This window comes from Symsagittifera roscoffensis, chromosome 4 (assembly GCF_963678635.1).
Source record: "Symsagittifera roscoffensis chromosome 4, txSymRosc1.1, whole genome shotgun sequence".
Taxonomy (NCBI): Eukaryota; Metazoa; Xenacoelomorpha; order Acoela; family Convolutidae; genus Symsagittifera; species Symsagittifera roscoffensis.
The window spans coordinates 78,430,908-78,445,799 of NC_087065.1; the positions used below are offsets into that span (position 1 = coordinate 78,430,908).

Genomic DNA, 14,892 nt, shown 5'->3' on the forward strand with positions numbered 1-14,892 from the left:
AGAAGGATCTATGACGAAGAAAATGGTTTATGTCCTTCCCGATTTTGACTACCTCAAAGAACGCTCGTAGCGAAACATATTGAAGTTCTATTTATGTGACTTGCCTTGCAAAAAATCATAATTCAGGGTCCTCCTTTGTACTATTTTGAGATATCCGGTTTTGGCTGACTGACCTTAAAATCGTCACGTTGCCTTTGGTGCCAATATATACTAACTTTGAGTGAAAAGAATCCGCCCCTCCCCCTACTCGAGGAATTCCTAGATACGCCGCTGCTATGAGTTTCATTAATTGTTTAGAAATAGCTTTTTTCCTTCAAATAATCCCATCTACAGAAACCTCGGCTCTTTTTCCTTATCCTCCCCGCTTTTACATAAGCATCAATTTCATCGAGTAACGAGGGGTTTGAGAAGGTTGAGTAAAATCCGCGTCGCAGTCCCATATTCATGATCCAGACTTTGTGGGTCGCGCAGTATCCAAAATTAGACCCATATTGCATAGTCGCGCCCAGAGTTTGAGTCTGGAAAGTCTGAATATGAGTCTTGCAGTGGGTCGCGATAGTGTGAACTTACCAAAAAAAACTTTGGTAGCGAAAGGCTAAACATACCAAAATTTGGTGGTGAAAGACTGGACATGGGTCGCGAAAGTCTGGACACACATTTTCCAGACATTCGCGTCTGTATGTCCAGACTTTTGCGACCAAGTTATGGTATGCCCAGGCTTTCACGACCAAATTTCGGTATTTCCAGACTTTCGCGACCCATGTCCAGAGTTTTGCGAGCAAAATTTGGAAATTCCAGACTTTCGCGAAACATGTCCGGACATTCCAGACTCAAACTTTCGGCGTGACTATGCATTTTGAGCCTGGATCTGGATACGGCGCAATCCACAGCGCGAGTTATGTCTAAAAATTACAGACTCAAAATCTCGGCGCAACAATAGGTTTTGGGTCTGGATCCGGATACGGAGCGATCCACGGCGCGAGTTTATGTTTAGACTTTCAAACTCTCGGCGCGACTCTGCATTTTGGGTCTAGATCCGGATGCGGCAGAGCCTTGTGAAAAGACGGTTTGGATGTATGAATTAAATGTCTTGTTAATAAGCAAACCGTAGTTCAGAAAGTAAGTCGGAGACAATAAGATAGCTGTCATCCGAAGGTGACAGACAAACTCCGAAGGTTAAATACCGGTTAGCGCCAGACAGATAATTGAAATAGATAACACGACTAGAATTGAAACATGAACTAAATTTAGATACTATGACATTTCCCTCCTTGTAATAAATAATACTCAAATCCAATATCCAATGTTAACCGTAAACAATAGGGTTAATAACAAGTTTTCAAATCAAGTTTTTCAAATCAACTACAGTTCTTTTAAACACAAACTTTTGAGTTTTTGCTGGTACACAGCATGCCCTCTCCCTGGACCTTTCCATTTTAGCAAAGTTTTATAGATTGTTTTGAGCTCCATTTTATTCCTCATCTTTTCACTCTTTTTCTTCGATAGCTCCGGCTTTGTCCGTTTTTCTAATGTTGTCAATCATGTTGACCCCCCATCTTGGTCACTGCGGTCCGCTTCCTGCCCGAACGTCTCGAGCTTGTTTCATCCAACGAGCTGGCCGAATCTTGGCTAGAATAGGAAACAAGTCGTTGTTTCCGGCCCCGTTTCTTTCCCCCGGTTACTAATATCTGCTTTGGTTCGCGCTCCGTTTCTTGTGATTCGATTCCTTCGGTAATTGTTTTTTGTGGTTCGGCTCCTTCGATATTTGTTCTCCCCCAGTCATTTCCGATTCCTGTTTCACCTGCCAACGTGTCTCCTTGTTCCGTCTCCTTATTACTGGGACGAACCCCGAAGGCCTCTGGTTGAACTGGATCCCGTCCCCCACTAGATGTTCCCTGTCCATCTTCTCCACCGTTTTCTCGCCCTCTTGTTGGTTTCGCCACTAGGATGGTTGTTTTCAGTGGTAACTGGTCCTCCGATTCTGAGTCGGAATTTTCTGCGGATTCCAGAATTTGGAATTTTGCTCCCTTTCCCATGATGTTTTGCTGACTTTCTTTAGTGCCTCTTGAGCTGCCTGGTTGGTTTTGTCTCAATTTTAGCTTCCTTTTCAGATCCCACGGCGTTGGTGGTGTAGGTAATGGTCCTCCCGGCACCCGCTTTTTCGGAACTTTGGCCTTTCTGAGCGCTACTCCTGATTTCCTAAGCACCGCACCGTTACCCATTTTAATAATATGTTCAGTTTGATCAACTATTTTGGACTTTAATGGTCTATACCTATTCATATTTCGCTCCCCGGTCCTCTGCATTACCACTGCCGGTGGTACCTCCACAGGGTCGTTTGGTGCCCGTGCAATCCCAGGTTCATCATCTTGATTTGCTGCCTGTTCCTCGGCCAACCTTAGTGGTCCCCGTCTATTTTTCCGGTCATACTCAGTATCCGATCGGATTCCCCAGTTAGTGTCCATCGGCTTCGGCATTGTTTGAGCTATCGGGTCTCGTTCATCTAAACAGTCATATTTCGATCGTATTACATTTTCCCAATTTAGATTCCGTAACGTAGGTTTTTTAGTCAAGTTCCTGAGGACAGTATTAGCTTACCGGCCGTGGTGCGCTTCCAACGGTGTTATATTGAGGGATGCGTTTTTCACAAATCTTAGGGCTCCGAGGGCTCTTTCAACCATTCGATCCAAGGGTTCCGGTTTATCCTCCCGCGCATACGTCAGCACTGAATTTTTAATGCTACCAATCGTGCGCTCAACACATCCTGTTGCTCTATGGTCATTCACTGGCGAAATGAGGACTTCAATTCCTTGTTCATGACAGAATGTTTTAACTTCCTTAGACATAAAGTTTATTCCCTGGTCAACTCTGATTTGGCGCGGAACTCCATGAGCGATTATGTAGGCTTTTAAAAATTTTATAATTTTATCCGAACGGTTCGAATTACAGACCATAGCTGATGGCCATCGAGAGAACCGGTCCACCGCCACCAAAACATACTTTTTAGATTCCTTCAAGTAGTTAATGGGTCCCCAAAAATCCAATTGGACTGATTCATTCGGCTCTTTTGGTTCAGGTATTTTCCCTATATCGTCCTTCGAACACATGTTTTTCAAGTTCTTACCCGCTAATGTGCATTCCGGACAATTCCCAGCGATAGTTGCGAGACTACGAAACATGTAAGGGTACCAGATGTCCTTAGCGGCGTCGATCATGCTGGATTTCCCGTGGTGATAATAGTGGAGTCTATTGACCACCGCCGTCTGCAAAGTATTAGGGATCACTAGCCTCTCGTCCATCCACAGGCATCCGTGTCTTACGTGGAAGTCTTGAGTATACTGTGCGAAGTACTTACTCATTGCTGCAATTTTCGAGTGTAACTGGGGGTCTTTAGATTTAATTAACTCGATAATAGCTTGTAACTGTGGATCGGACTGGTATTGCGATTCTATAAATCGAAGATTAAATAATTCGGGAAGAGCGGATTGTTTGCTGACTACTTTACAATTTCTTGGTATAATAGACATGACTTTATTTTCCGGATTGACCGGTGGATAACTCTCACCAGGGTAAACCGACGGAATAGAAATAATGGTGTTGGTTTTAGTGCTCCGGACTTCTGTTGTAACCGCCTGTATATTTACATCAATCTCCTCTATATCATCACTACTGCTAATGCTAGGGTGTCGTTCCAATAATTTCTTGAGTTTTCTTTCCATGATTAAATTGCTTGAATTGTTAATGTTTATTGGCGAGTTTAAAGATTTTGAGTAACCAAAGTTAGCTTCAATAATAGTCCCAACTGAATTTTTGCTAAACTCAATTGACCTGCCGGGAATGCAATTCGTCGCTCTGTGATTGGTCCAATTTCCGTCGCATGATCGCTCGCCCTCTACCGGTCGCTTTCTATTCGATATATTACAAATGCGTCTATTATTAGTTACCGATGGAGACTCGAGTTTATTTCTAAATCCGAGGGCGGATCTAATTCTACTAATTTTCGCGACTGTAAACATACTATCGTAGGTGCTAATCGGTTGAGGATTTAAACACGGGTGCCTTGAAAGATAATCAGCGAGTCCTATTTTTGCTCCGGGTTTATGTTCTACTTGAAAATCGAACGGTATAAGACGATCTAACCATCTTGTCAATCTGCTGAACATTGTTTTGTTCTTTTTGTTGTTCCCATTTAGCAATGACACTAGTGCCTTATGGTCCGTAACTATTAAAAATTTTCTTCCCAGCACATAATTTCGGAAGTATTCCGCGCCCCACACAACTGCTAACATCTCCAATTCATTCGTTGAGTAATTTTTTTCCGCTGCGTTCAAATACCGGGATGCGAATGATATTGGCCGCCAACCGTCGGAATTTAGTTGCTCAAGGACCGCTCCGAGCCCATTATGACTAGCGTCACACACAATTCTTGTGTCTCTGTGTATATCAAAGTGCCGAAGTTCCACTATATTAGCCACTTGCTTTTTCAGGTTCTCGAATGATATTTGACATTCATCGCTCCAGACAAAATCGTTTTTCCGGCTTAATAATGGGCGTAATGACGCTGATGATTCCGCGAGCGCCGGAAGATATTTGTGCAAACTGTGAATGGAGCCCATGAACGATTTAAGTTGTGACACCGTTTTTGGTGCTTTCAGCGATTCGATCGGATCTGTTTTCCGGACGAGTGGCGTCACTCCTGTACGGGTTATTTTGTGTCCCAACCATTCACATTCTTTCCGCGCAAATTGGCATTTAATGAGCTTAAGTGCCATGTGTTCGCGATCCAGCTTCCGCAAAATTTTTTCAACTGTCGAGATATGCTCGATCTCCGTGCCTTTGGTGACCACCAAGATGTCATCAATAAAAGCATGTGCCTGCGGAAATTCCGCAAGAATCGTGTCCATTACTCGTTGAAACTCAGCTGGCATGGTAGTAAGACCGTAGAACCCCGTACGAAAGCGGTACGTGCCCGTTGATTTTCCTCCCACCAGCGAAAAATTGCATTGAACGCTCGTTTCCGAGCTAAGTGGTAATTGGCCGTACGCGTACGTAAGATCCATAGTAGAAAAATATATGTCCCCTGATTTCCGTTCGCTAATCGTTTGTCCTACCGTATCCATAAGCTCCTCTATATTCGGCATTTGGTATTTATTTTTGTGGACTTGCTTGTTTAACTCCCTTGATTCTAGCGCTAATTTTACTGATCCGTCCTTTTTCACTGTTATTACAATCGGGGAAACAAAGTATTTATCCGAACATTCCTTTAGCTTTTCGATGTGTCCTTGCCGTAAAAGTTTATCAATTTCTTTATCAACCTTTTCTTGCAACGTGATGGGCACTCTACGTCCTTTTTGTTGAATTGGCGTTAACGTTTCGAAAAAATCCGCGTGTACCTTATAATTCTTAATTTTTCCGACTCTGTTAAAAAGATTTTCAAACTGCTTACTGAAGTAGATCTGCCAGTTGTCTAGTGAGTCCTCCACATCCGTCTCCTCGACTGTGCCTTGATCGCTCTGTACCGACATCACATTTCCCTCCGGTGCCTTCTGCACGATCTGTAGCCCAAGATTTGGCATTAGGTCTTGACCAATAATTGATGGTCTGCTTCCTCCAATCACTCTGATATTTGCGTTGGTCACCCATCCGTTTGTTTCTAATAGTACGTCCATCGTTCCTAGTAGTCGTAATGGGTTGTTTCCGTAATCCCTGAACTCCTCATCCTCCGGTGCCGGTGCCTTCACCTTGACGCCTGCGGTGCCCAATGTCCGTTTCAATTCCCCAATGGTGAATATCGAAATCGGTGATCCACTGTCTATCCACACGTTTGTTTGCTTTCCGTTTACCTTAATTGGTAGTCGAGAGCCGGCCACTTTTAGATCTGTTTCCTTCCGATATTTAATGGCCATAACAACGTAATCCCCTGAGCTATCCGAATCCCACGATCGTTGTTTCTTGACCGGTTGTTTCTTGACCGGCGTATTAACCCAGCCGACGGAGTTCTCGTGCTGGGAATATGTATCCTCCGCGTCGTCTACTTCAGTAGTTTCCATATCTTCCTGATTTTGAATCAGTCCCACTGCCGGTCTTCCCCGATTATTTCGCTTTCCCCTGCAAGTCTTCTCGTAATGTCCCGTCTTCCTGCAGAAGTTACACGTAGCATTTTTCGCTGGACACGTTGTGATGTGCTCCGGAGTAAAATTGGGTTGGTCACAGTTATAGCATCTTCTGGAACCACCCCCTCTCATGTCTGCTCTCCCCCTAAACGATCCGCGGCCCCGCTGTCTGTTGTTTCTGTAACCACCTCGGATGGCCCCCACTGGTTCCGTCTTGATTTGGAACGCACCAGCTCCGCCGGCATTTCCACTAGTTCCTCCCCCGGTTATCGATCCGTATGACTTAGCATATTTGAATCCACGTTCATATGAAAGTGCAATACGATACACCTCCTCTGGTGTCTTCGTCGAGCGGCATAGCTCATTTTGGGCCTCCCTATTGTTCATATTTACGATGAACACATCCCGCAAGATCCTGGTCTCCAATGCTCCAAAATTACATCGAGCGGCTAGCCCACTCAACACTGAGTGGAACTGTTCCAGCGATTCTCCTATTTGTTGCTTCCGTGCCAATAGTTGGAATGTTTCGTAGGTTTCGTTTCGTTCCTTCCGAAATTCGGTTTCGATAGTATCCAAAACTCGAGAATACCTTGTTGCAGCTAGATCCAGGTGTGGTTTTCTTTTATGTAGCTCATCCTGTCCTTTTTCTCCCAGGCACAAATACAAATTTGAGATAAGCGTTTGCTCCGACGCCAGGCGATTTTTCCCATCGACTTCCTCTGGTAGATCTACAATTTGCGCTGCTGTTAACGTACTGGCATAATAGAAGTTCCGTGGATTTATGCTATGTTTGGCCACCATCCCCCATATAAAACGATTGAACCAGAACTCCCATAGCATTGGTGGTTCTGCGAGCGTCGAGGGCCAAAACGATGTAATTCCCAGTGGGTTCTTCCCCCCACTTTGGCCTGTTGGCTGCGCCATGTGAAAAGACGGTTTGGATGTATGAATTAAATGTCTTGTTAATAAGCAAACCGTAGTTCAGAAAGTAAGTCGGAGACAATAAGATAGCTGTCATCCGAAGGTGACAGACAAACTCCGAAGGTTAAATACCGGTTAGCGCCAGACAGATAATTGAAATAGATAACACGACTAGAATTGAAACATGAACTAAATTTAGATACTATGACAGCCTAATTAGCTGGCATGCCATTTCTGATAAAAATTGGACAATGTGAACAAAAAAATTGCTTATACATACTGAGAGTGAGGGGTAGGTAGGAGAGAGAGGTAAAAAAGATGATCAATAGGTAAGTTTTTACTCCGTTGGGAATTCAAAAAACGAAATTCTTCCTCCAAAAGAAATTGACTGACTTTTAAAAAATTCACAAGTGAAACTACGAAAACTCAAAACTGAACGTGAACAATTTTATGAACTTATCCTGAAAAAAACAACGAAAAAATCATTGCGATCTTTCTAGTGAAAATTTGCGCTCTTAAAGTTAACAATAACAAGACACTGAGACAAAATAATGGAGAGAAAATGTTTCGGGAAATTTTTTTGTGTCTGTACGTTCCTGGATTCCAGAGACAAGTCTTTAAATATGTTCCAAAATATAAGTGGACTCCACTAACAAATTTCAGTGGATTCCGCATACAAATATCTGTGACGTAAATCTTGTCGGCACATTTGCCTTGTTGCGGTTTATTATAGCTTGTTGTACTGGATTCGGCAACTGTAAGTGGATTCCGCAAAATGTAAGTAGAATCCGCAAAATGTAAGTGGAATCCGCAGGTGAAAACAAAATGCGGGTTCCACTTACAACTTGCGGATTCCACAACAGCTCAATGTAACTATACACATGTATTATTATTTTTTTGTGGATTTCATAGACTGTTTTCGATTCCGCAAATACAGTTGCGGATTCCGCAAATTCGCCTGTTTTTGGAGCAATTTCGAGCGGTATTATGTTATAGGTGTTTGTTTGTGGAATCCAAAACAGCAACGAAGATCAAAGAAAAGTAGAAATGTTGCGGATTCCGCGGCAAATCTGATTTTGGCCTTTTGTGGAATCCGTTAACAATGCGCAGAATGCACCGTTTGGCCTCGTAACGTGGGGAAATAATGTGTTCGAAGTAGCATAGTGACCCCATCTTCATCTGTGCCGTGTGCCAGATGAGACAGACTCCCTCGAGAGCAGACACTGAGATGGCGAGATTGGACACCGACTCATTGGAAGAGTGGCTCTGAGCCTCCAGCACTGCCGCTATGTGGGTCAGCACTGTCGCCACACCTAGGCCAATCACGCTATTATATCGAGCAACTTACAAAGCCTTTTAGGAAAACTATCAAACTATTAGGATCTTGACCCTACATTCTATAATAAAACTACAATATAACGCGCTTTGAGACATTTCTATCACGTCCATGTTTATATCAAGTCCATCCATTACGGGGTTGACGAGAATGGGAAATCATACGTCTCACGTCGGTTTGAATTTTTATAAAAATATCTTTGTATTTTCAAGCTAAAATAACAGACTTTCTCTAAATAACAGACATACGAATGAGCATTTTTTAATTATTTTTGCAACTTTCGAAGAAAGTGACGAATTATTTGTGCTCGGGGTGTTTTTGCTCCACACAATTTTTTTCGATTTTTAACTGCTATTTATGACGAGATGTTTTTTATCATTCGAAAGGTTTTGTTGTCTTGAGCTCAAATTTGAAAAGATACTTCGCCTGTGATTATTTTCCAACAGTGTTAAAGCAAAAGTAGCCCACAGCTTCTTTAATGTTTGATGTTAATTCCTTAGTTGTTTTATGCTAGTTTGATCACAAAAAAACTAATTTAAGCGCTTTTCAAAAAATTTGTATGTGTGATGTATGATCATCATTTTCCGTACAAATTATTGGCGGATGCATATGGTCGCGGCTTATCTTCTATCTTGGGCAGACCGGGTTTGCTTATCAAGACCTTATTGAACACATGAAAATACTGAGAGGCGAGACTGAACTTCGCACCATTTGCTAAACTTACTCTACAAGACAAAATTGAAAAAGGAACTAGAAAAACAAAAACTTTAAAAAGAACAAAAGAACATTCATGATTAACATTTTTAACGTTTTTTTTCTAGGAGGTTCTTGTGGGGTTGATTTTGAGCGTTTGGAAAATAGAGCCATCGGCCTTATTTTTAGGAAACAAAATATTAGTTAGAATAAATGACCAAATTAAAGCCGACTGCCAATATGCTGAAAATCATCACTGCCCGCGAGTTGCACTGCCCAGGCAGTGTCCACGAGTGTTAATGAATGTAAGGTGGTATACCCATCTGGGAAACGAAACCGATAGAGTTCAAGTCGACAACTCTGAAGCAGAAAACTTGCGATAGAACACAAACATAGCTAAAAAAACTAGAAGTTAGAAAATTAAATGAAAGCCGGTCCGACGACAAAAAAAAGAATTTTGATAGTACCGAGAATTGGTAGATCTACGATCATTCTCATGTATCAGTCTGTAATAAAAACACTTTTTTTCAAGAGTCACTTCTTTATTATTAAACTCAATGAGCTTAAAGCCAATTTGAAGAACTCAATTGTGAAGCATCTTAGGGTGGGTATTCTTTCCTAGGGAATGTTATAAAACAATAATTTTATGTTTTGTTATACCATCTTATGAACTTTCCATTTTAAAAACGATTGCTTTTACCTTCGTTCTGCACTCGAAACTATTTCGCACACAAATTGAGTTTCTCAAAAGTCTGAGTCACAGTTTCAATCAGTAATGTTGAGGTCAGACCGTCTCAAGTCAGACAGAATAATTGAATCGTAGTCAAAAGTGATTAAACTCAGACAAGGTCAACTAGTGATCTCAAACTAATTAATTAGTCAGCAATTAACCAACTGGTACTTTTTTGATGCTTAGTTTGTCATGTCGTTTATATTCACTTCTTTCAATTCATTCTTCAACAATCACTACCTCTTCTCAATCCTCTGTTGAAACCTCGTATTCTATCTCAGTCTCTAACCCCAGCTCTTAATCCTAGTTGCTCTAACTCTGAATCTTAACAGGTTATGGGCCCAGATTTCTAATTTTTTTCTTGTATTGTTTTTCTGTCAGAGTTTTTAAGTTTTAGCTAGCAGTCTTAAGCAACGATGGACTTGAAACTGGCGGCTTTTAGTGGAAAGTCTGAAGATTTTCCTGCTTGGTCGACGAAGTTTGTGGCGCTGATGCACATCAAGGGGCCTGTTCAGAACAGTGATGGGCAATGATGATCTGCCAGAGGCTGAGCCTACTCTCCCGGAGAGTCCGCATGCTGATCAGCAGGCAGCCTACGATAACAAGATGCAGGAGTGAGCAGTGTTGATCCAGCAGAGGAAAAACAATCGAAACACTATGTAGTCCCACCTTGCTCTGGTTCTCAACGACACCATTTTAATGTTCACAAAGAATGACTGCGTGGGAAAATATGGCTATGGCAATGGGACGAAGGCTTGGAAGCTGCTTCAAGAGAAGTTTTGCAGTGTAGAGAGGCTGACGGTGGTCAGTCTAGTAGGTCAGCTTGTGAAGTTGCGCCTAGGATCAGAGGAGGATCTGGACGACTACTTCGTTCGCAGTCAAGAGCTGATGACGCTGTTGAGCGAAGCTGGAGAAACAATCACGGACACACTGTTCAATGATTTGGTGATCAATGGGCTGCCTGACAGCTATGGGCATTTTTGGTGCAAGAGAGCTTTCAACCAGCCAAGGCGTTTCCAGAGCTGAGAATGAGGCTGAGGAACTACAATGACTCGAGGAAGGCTCAATGTTGGCAGAGGACTGGACAATTGTCATATAGCCATGCAAGCTGTGAGCAAGAAGAAAGGAGTGTCAAGTAGTGGCTGCTATGTGTACGGTCAGAGGGGTCATATGGCGAGGAAATGTAAATCTAAAAGTGACAGCGGACAATCCAGTGCTCGAGGCAGTTGGGCGAACAAAGCAAGTGGGCCAGGAGCAAAAAATCAAGGGTGCTTCAAGTGTGGACAACCTGGACATTTTGCAAGGAAGAGCCAGCAGGGGAGGACAGTGTTCTTCAGTTGTTGTGCTGCAAATTCAATGAAGGGAGACGACCTCATTGTGGATACAGGATGCACTGATCATTTGGTGCAAGAGAGGGCTGACTTTTCTAGCTTTGAGAGCTGGAATTAAGGGAAAACTGTGGAGAACCCCAACGGCACGCTGTCAAGGGTTGAGGGCAAAGAATTAGTGGAAGTATAGATCAAGGACTGCCATGATGCTGTGAGGAGCTACACTTTTCACAATGTGCTGTTTGTGCCAAGCTACAGTGTGAACTTGATGAATGTGAGCTCAGCTGTCGCTAGAGGCTCAAGCTTCAGTTTCGCCGCGGATGCGTCACATCTTTTGGCACTAGATGGGGGACAGCTACCTGTGACGCAGCGCCGCAAGCTTTTCTTCCTTGAGTGCAAGTTCAAGAGAAACCCGATGACTCTAGTGACGAAAACAAGGAGGGATACCAGTGATGCAATGTTGTGGCACCGACGACTGGGGCACCTCAACCAGCAGGATATTTCATCGCTTGTCAATGTGGGCGAGCTAAAGTTCTGCGAAGTGTGTACAGCTTCTAAGATGCATGAAGTAACAGTGCCTAAGAAGACTGACAGCAGAGCATTGGCAGTGGGGCAACGGGTCTTCAGTGACATTCAGGCTGGCTGTGGTCAAGTATCTGGTGAAGAAGAGTGATGCTCTACTGAAGTTCCAGGAGTTTGTGGCTGAGCATGGTGAACCGAAGAGCCTGCAAACTGACAATGGAAGTGAGTATTCGTCAAATGCATTTGTAGAATACAAGAGATTTTGTAGAGAAATCCAGGTGAAGCAAGATTTCACTGGGCCAATACTCCCCAACAGACTGGTGTAGCAGAGCGCTACAACAGCGTGATCACCGAGATGATTCGATGTCTACTGGCCGAAGCAAAGCTACCGGAGATGTTCTGTGTGCGAGCAATGTCGACAGTTGTGAGGGTTCGCAACTTGTGTCCCACATGCAGCAACGAGAAGCGCCTTTCGCCGACAGAGATCCACTATGGGAAACCATAAAAAGTGAGAAATTTGCCTGTGTTCGATTGCCTGGCGTACTATCTGGATCGAAGCAACAAACGGAAACTGGATCGAAAGGGCAAGAAAAGCAAGCTCATCAGCTACGACAAGGAGAGCAAAGCCTACCTGCTGATGGATCTAGAGACAAGACGAGTGGTGCGAGCAAGAAACGTGACATTCAATTAGATTGTCATTCCATATGACTTCATGGTTGACAGTGAGCCATTACAAACCCTGAAGCTATCAATCGAGGGGAGCATTGATATTGAGCAACCAAGCACAAAGAAAACCAGCGAAGCACGAATTGCGCCAACTGCAGGTGATACTACAGATTCAGTGGGGGATACTGAGGAAAATCAGGTCAAGGAGGAAGCAGTAGGTTCACATTCTACTGATCATCCAGTGCATAGGTCTGTTAGGACAAGAAAACCACCCATTCGATAGGGACTGGCCTATACCCATGCTTCAGTGACTGGAATTCAAGAGCCAAGGGGATATTCAGAAGGAGTGTCTGGATCCGAAATGGAGCAGTGGTTGGCAGCTATGGCCAAAAAGGTGAAGTATCTAGAAGCCATGGGAACATGGACACTTCTTGATAGACCACAATCTCGAAAAGTTATTCCTGGACGATGGGTTCTTGCTGTAAAGAGCGATGCAATGGGAAAAGTGGAGTAGTTCAAAGCCCTATATGTAGTGAAAAGGTTCATGCAAGTGGAAGGACCTGACTTCAATGACATGTTTGCTCCAACCTGTAAACCCGAAACAAGGAGGATACTGCAGGCTCTGGGGGCACAAGATGATCAACCTTCCTCAACTCTCCTCTAGCAGAGACAGTGTACATCGAGCAGCCAGAGGGGTTCAGCAAAGGTGACAGCCAAGTGTACAACGAAGTCTCTATGGGCTGCGGCAGGCAAAAAAAGACTGGTATCAGACGCTGAGCACTTTCCTACTTGATGAAGGGTTCACTAGAAGCAGCAACGACTTTTGTTTGTCCACGATGAGGGGAACAAACGATGCAATGATTTATGTGCTGGTTTGGGTAGATGACATCATCTTTGGCTGCAGATGTCAAGACGAAGTTGACAAGCTGAGGAGCTGCTTCTCGCAACAAAACAAGATGGATGACAGAAACCGATTGCTCTGGTTCCTGGGAATGCAGGTCAAGCAGTCGCCTGGGACGGTAACAGTGAATCAATCTCGTTACATCGACGACTGCTTGAAGCGTTTTGGCCTTGCTGAATGCAAACCAGTGGGCATACCAGCGGACATCAGCGCACAACTGCCGAAGACGGTCTGCCCTGAAGCTTGGTCAGCAGAGGCAGTATTCATGAAGGCTGGGGACTACAGAGATATTGTGGGCTCATTATTGTACATAGCTAAGCAAACAATATCTGATATCCTAGCTACTGAGGCGCAACTCTCTCGTTTCCCGGAGAATTCGGGAAGGGTCCACTGGGTGGTTGCAAAGAGGGTTCTTCGTTACCTGAACGGGAGCAAAGATCTGGAGCTGTGCTACACTAAGGATGCTGGTGGTGTAAAACTCTATGGATCCGCAGATGCTGACTGGGCTGGAGATTTGGATGATAGAAGGTCAACTACTGGCTACAGTTTTCATTTGCAGAAGGCAGGGGCAGCAATTAGTTGGAGCACCAAGAAGCTACCAAACGCAGCCATGTCTACCAGTGAGGCTGAGTACCAAGCAATGGCATCAGCATTTCAAGAGGCTCTATATCTTCGATCACTTCTCTCGATGAGATGGGCGTAGTTATTGACGGACCAATTGTCATCAAGGAGGACAACCAGAGCTGTATCAAGATGTGCAAGAATCCTGTGATGCAGTAGCGAACGGAACACATCGATGTGAAATACCACGTCATTCGAAAACTAGTGGAAGATGAGACAGTTGAATTCCAATATTGCCCAATTGAGTTCATGGAAGCTGACTTGTTGACAAAAGCCCTGAGCAAGGCTAAGGTGGAACAGCATCGTAGTACTTTGATGGGTTGCAGCCTGACATTGGACTAAGCCAATTCAACCTGAGTGGGGGCGTTGAGGTCAGACCATCTCAAGGTCAGACAGGTTGATTGAATCGTAGTCAAAACTGATTAAACTCAGACAAGATCAACTAGTGATCTCAAACTAATTAATTAGTCATTAACTAAATAATTGGTAATTTTGTGATGCTAAGTATGTCATGCCTTTTATATTCACTTTTTTCAATTCATTTTTCAACAATCACTGCCTCTTCTCAATCCTCAGTTCAAACTTCAGATTCTCTCTCAGTCTCTAACCCCAGCTCTTAATCCTAGTTGCTCTAACTCTGAATCTTAACAAATAAAAGGTTATATGCTCTTAGAAGTGCGTTCGTAAAAAGAAAAAAAGCAGTTCATGATTTTTCTCGATTTTCTTTTCATTAAATTCTCAAATTCAAGATAGACGAAAAATTTCCTTTTCTAAAAAAATCTTGTTGTTTTCTTACTAAATTGTTATCGGAAAAAGACCCATACTCAATTTTTCTGCAGACACTGATCTTCCAAAGTTAGTTTCTTCTCCTTGTGCTCATCGAAATCATCCAAAGTTGGAATAGATTGGTCGGAAAATGGCTCGTGGAAAAAGAAAGGGAATATTTTTAGCTGAAAATTATCCTCGTAGCAAATTTTCTTTGTTTTTCTAGCTTCTCGGATGAGCTAATTTCAATGAAAAGTTCGCTGGGATTTTTAGGCTGCTTGAAAGATACAGTTTTG

The 14,892-nt window shown here is 43.3% G+C and overlaps 2 protein-coding genes across 2 annotated transcripts; both read left to right on the plus strand.

The window, feature by feature from the left end:
• The first annotated feature begins 10,840 nt into the window (after window positions 1-10,840).
• On the plus strand, window positions 10,841-11,242 carry LOC134845037 (uncharacterized). Its single transcript, XM_063861867.1, has one exon. It carries the CDS (start codon window positions 10,841-10,843, stop codon window positions 11,240-11,242), a length of 402 nt encoding a protein of 133 aa, XP_063717937.1.
• Window positions 11,243-13,145: 1,903 nt separating this feature from the next.
• On the plus strand, window positions 13,146-13,913 carry LOC134845038 (uncharacterized). Its single transcript, XM_063861868.1, has one exon. It carries the CDS (start codon window positions 13,146-13,148, stop codon window positions 13,911-13,913), a length of 768 nt encoding a protein of 255 aa, XP_063717938.1.
• The last annotated feature ends 979 nt before the right edge of the window (window positions 13,914-14,892 follow it).

Excerpts from the sequence above, each read along its gene's own strand:
- LOC134845038 (XM_063861868.1), top strand. The coding sequence starts at position 13,146 with ATGAGGGGAACAAACGATGCAATGATTTATGTGCTGGTTTGGGTAGAT.
- LOC134845037 (XM_063861867.1), top strand. The coding sequence starts at position 10,841 with ATGACTCGAGGAAGGCTCAATGTTGGCAGAGGACTGGACAATTGTCAT.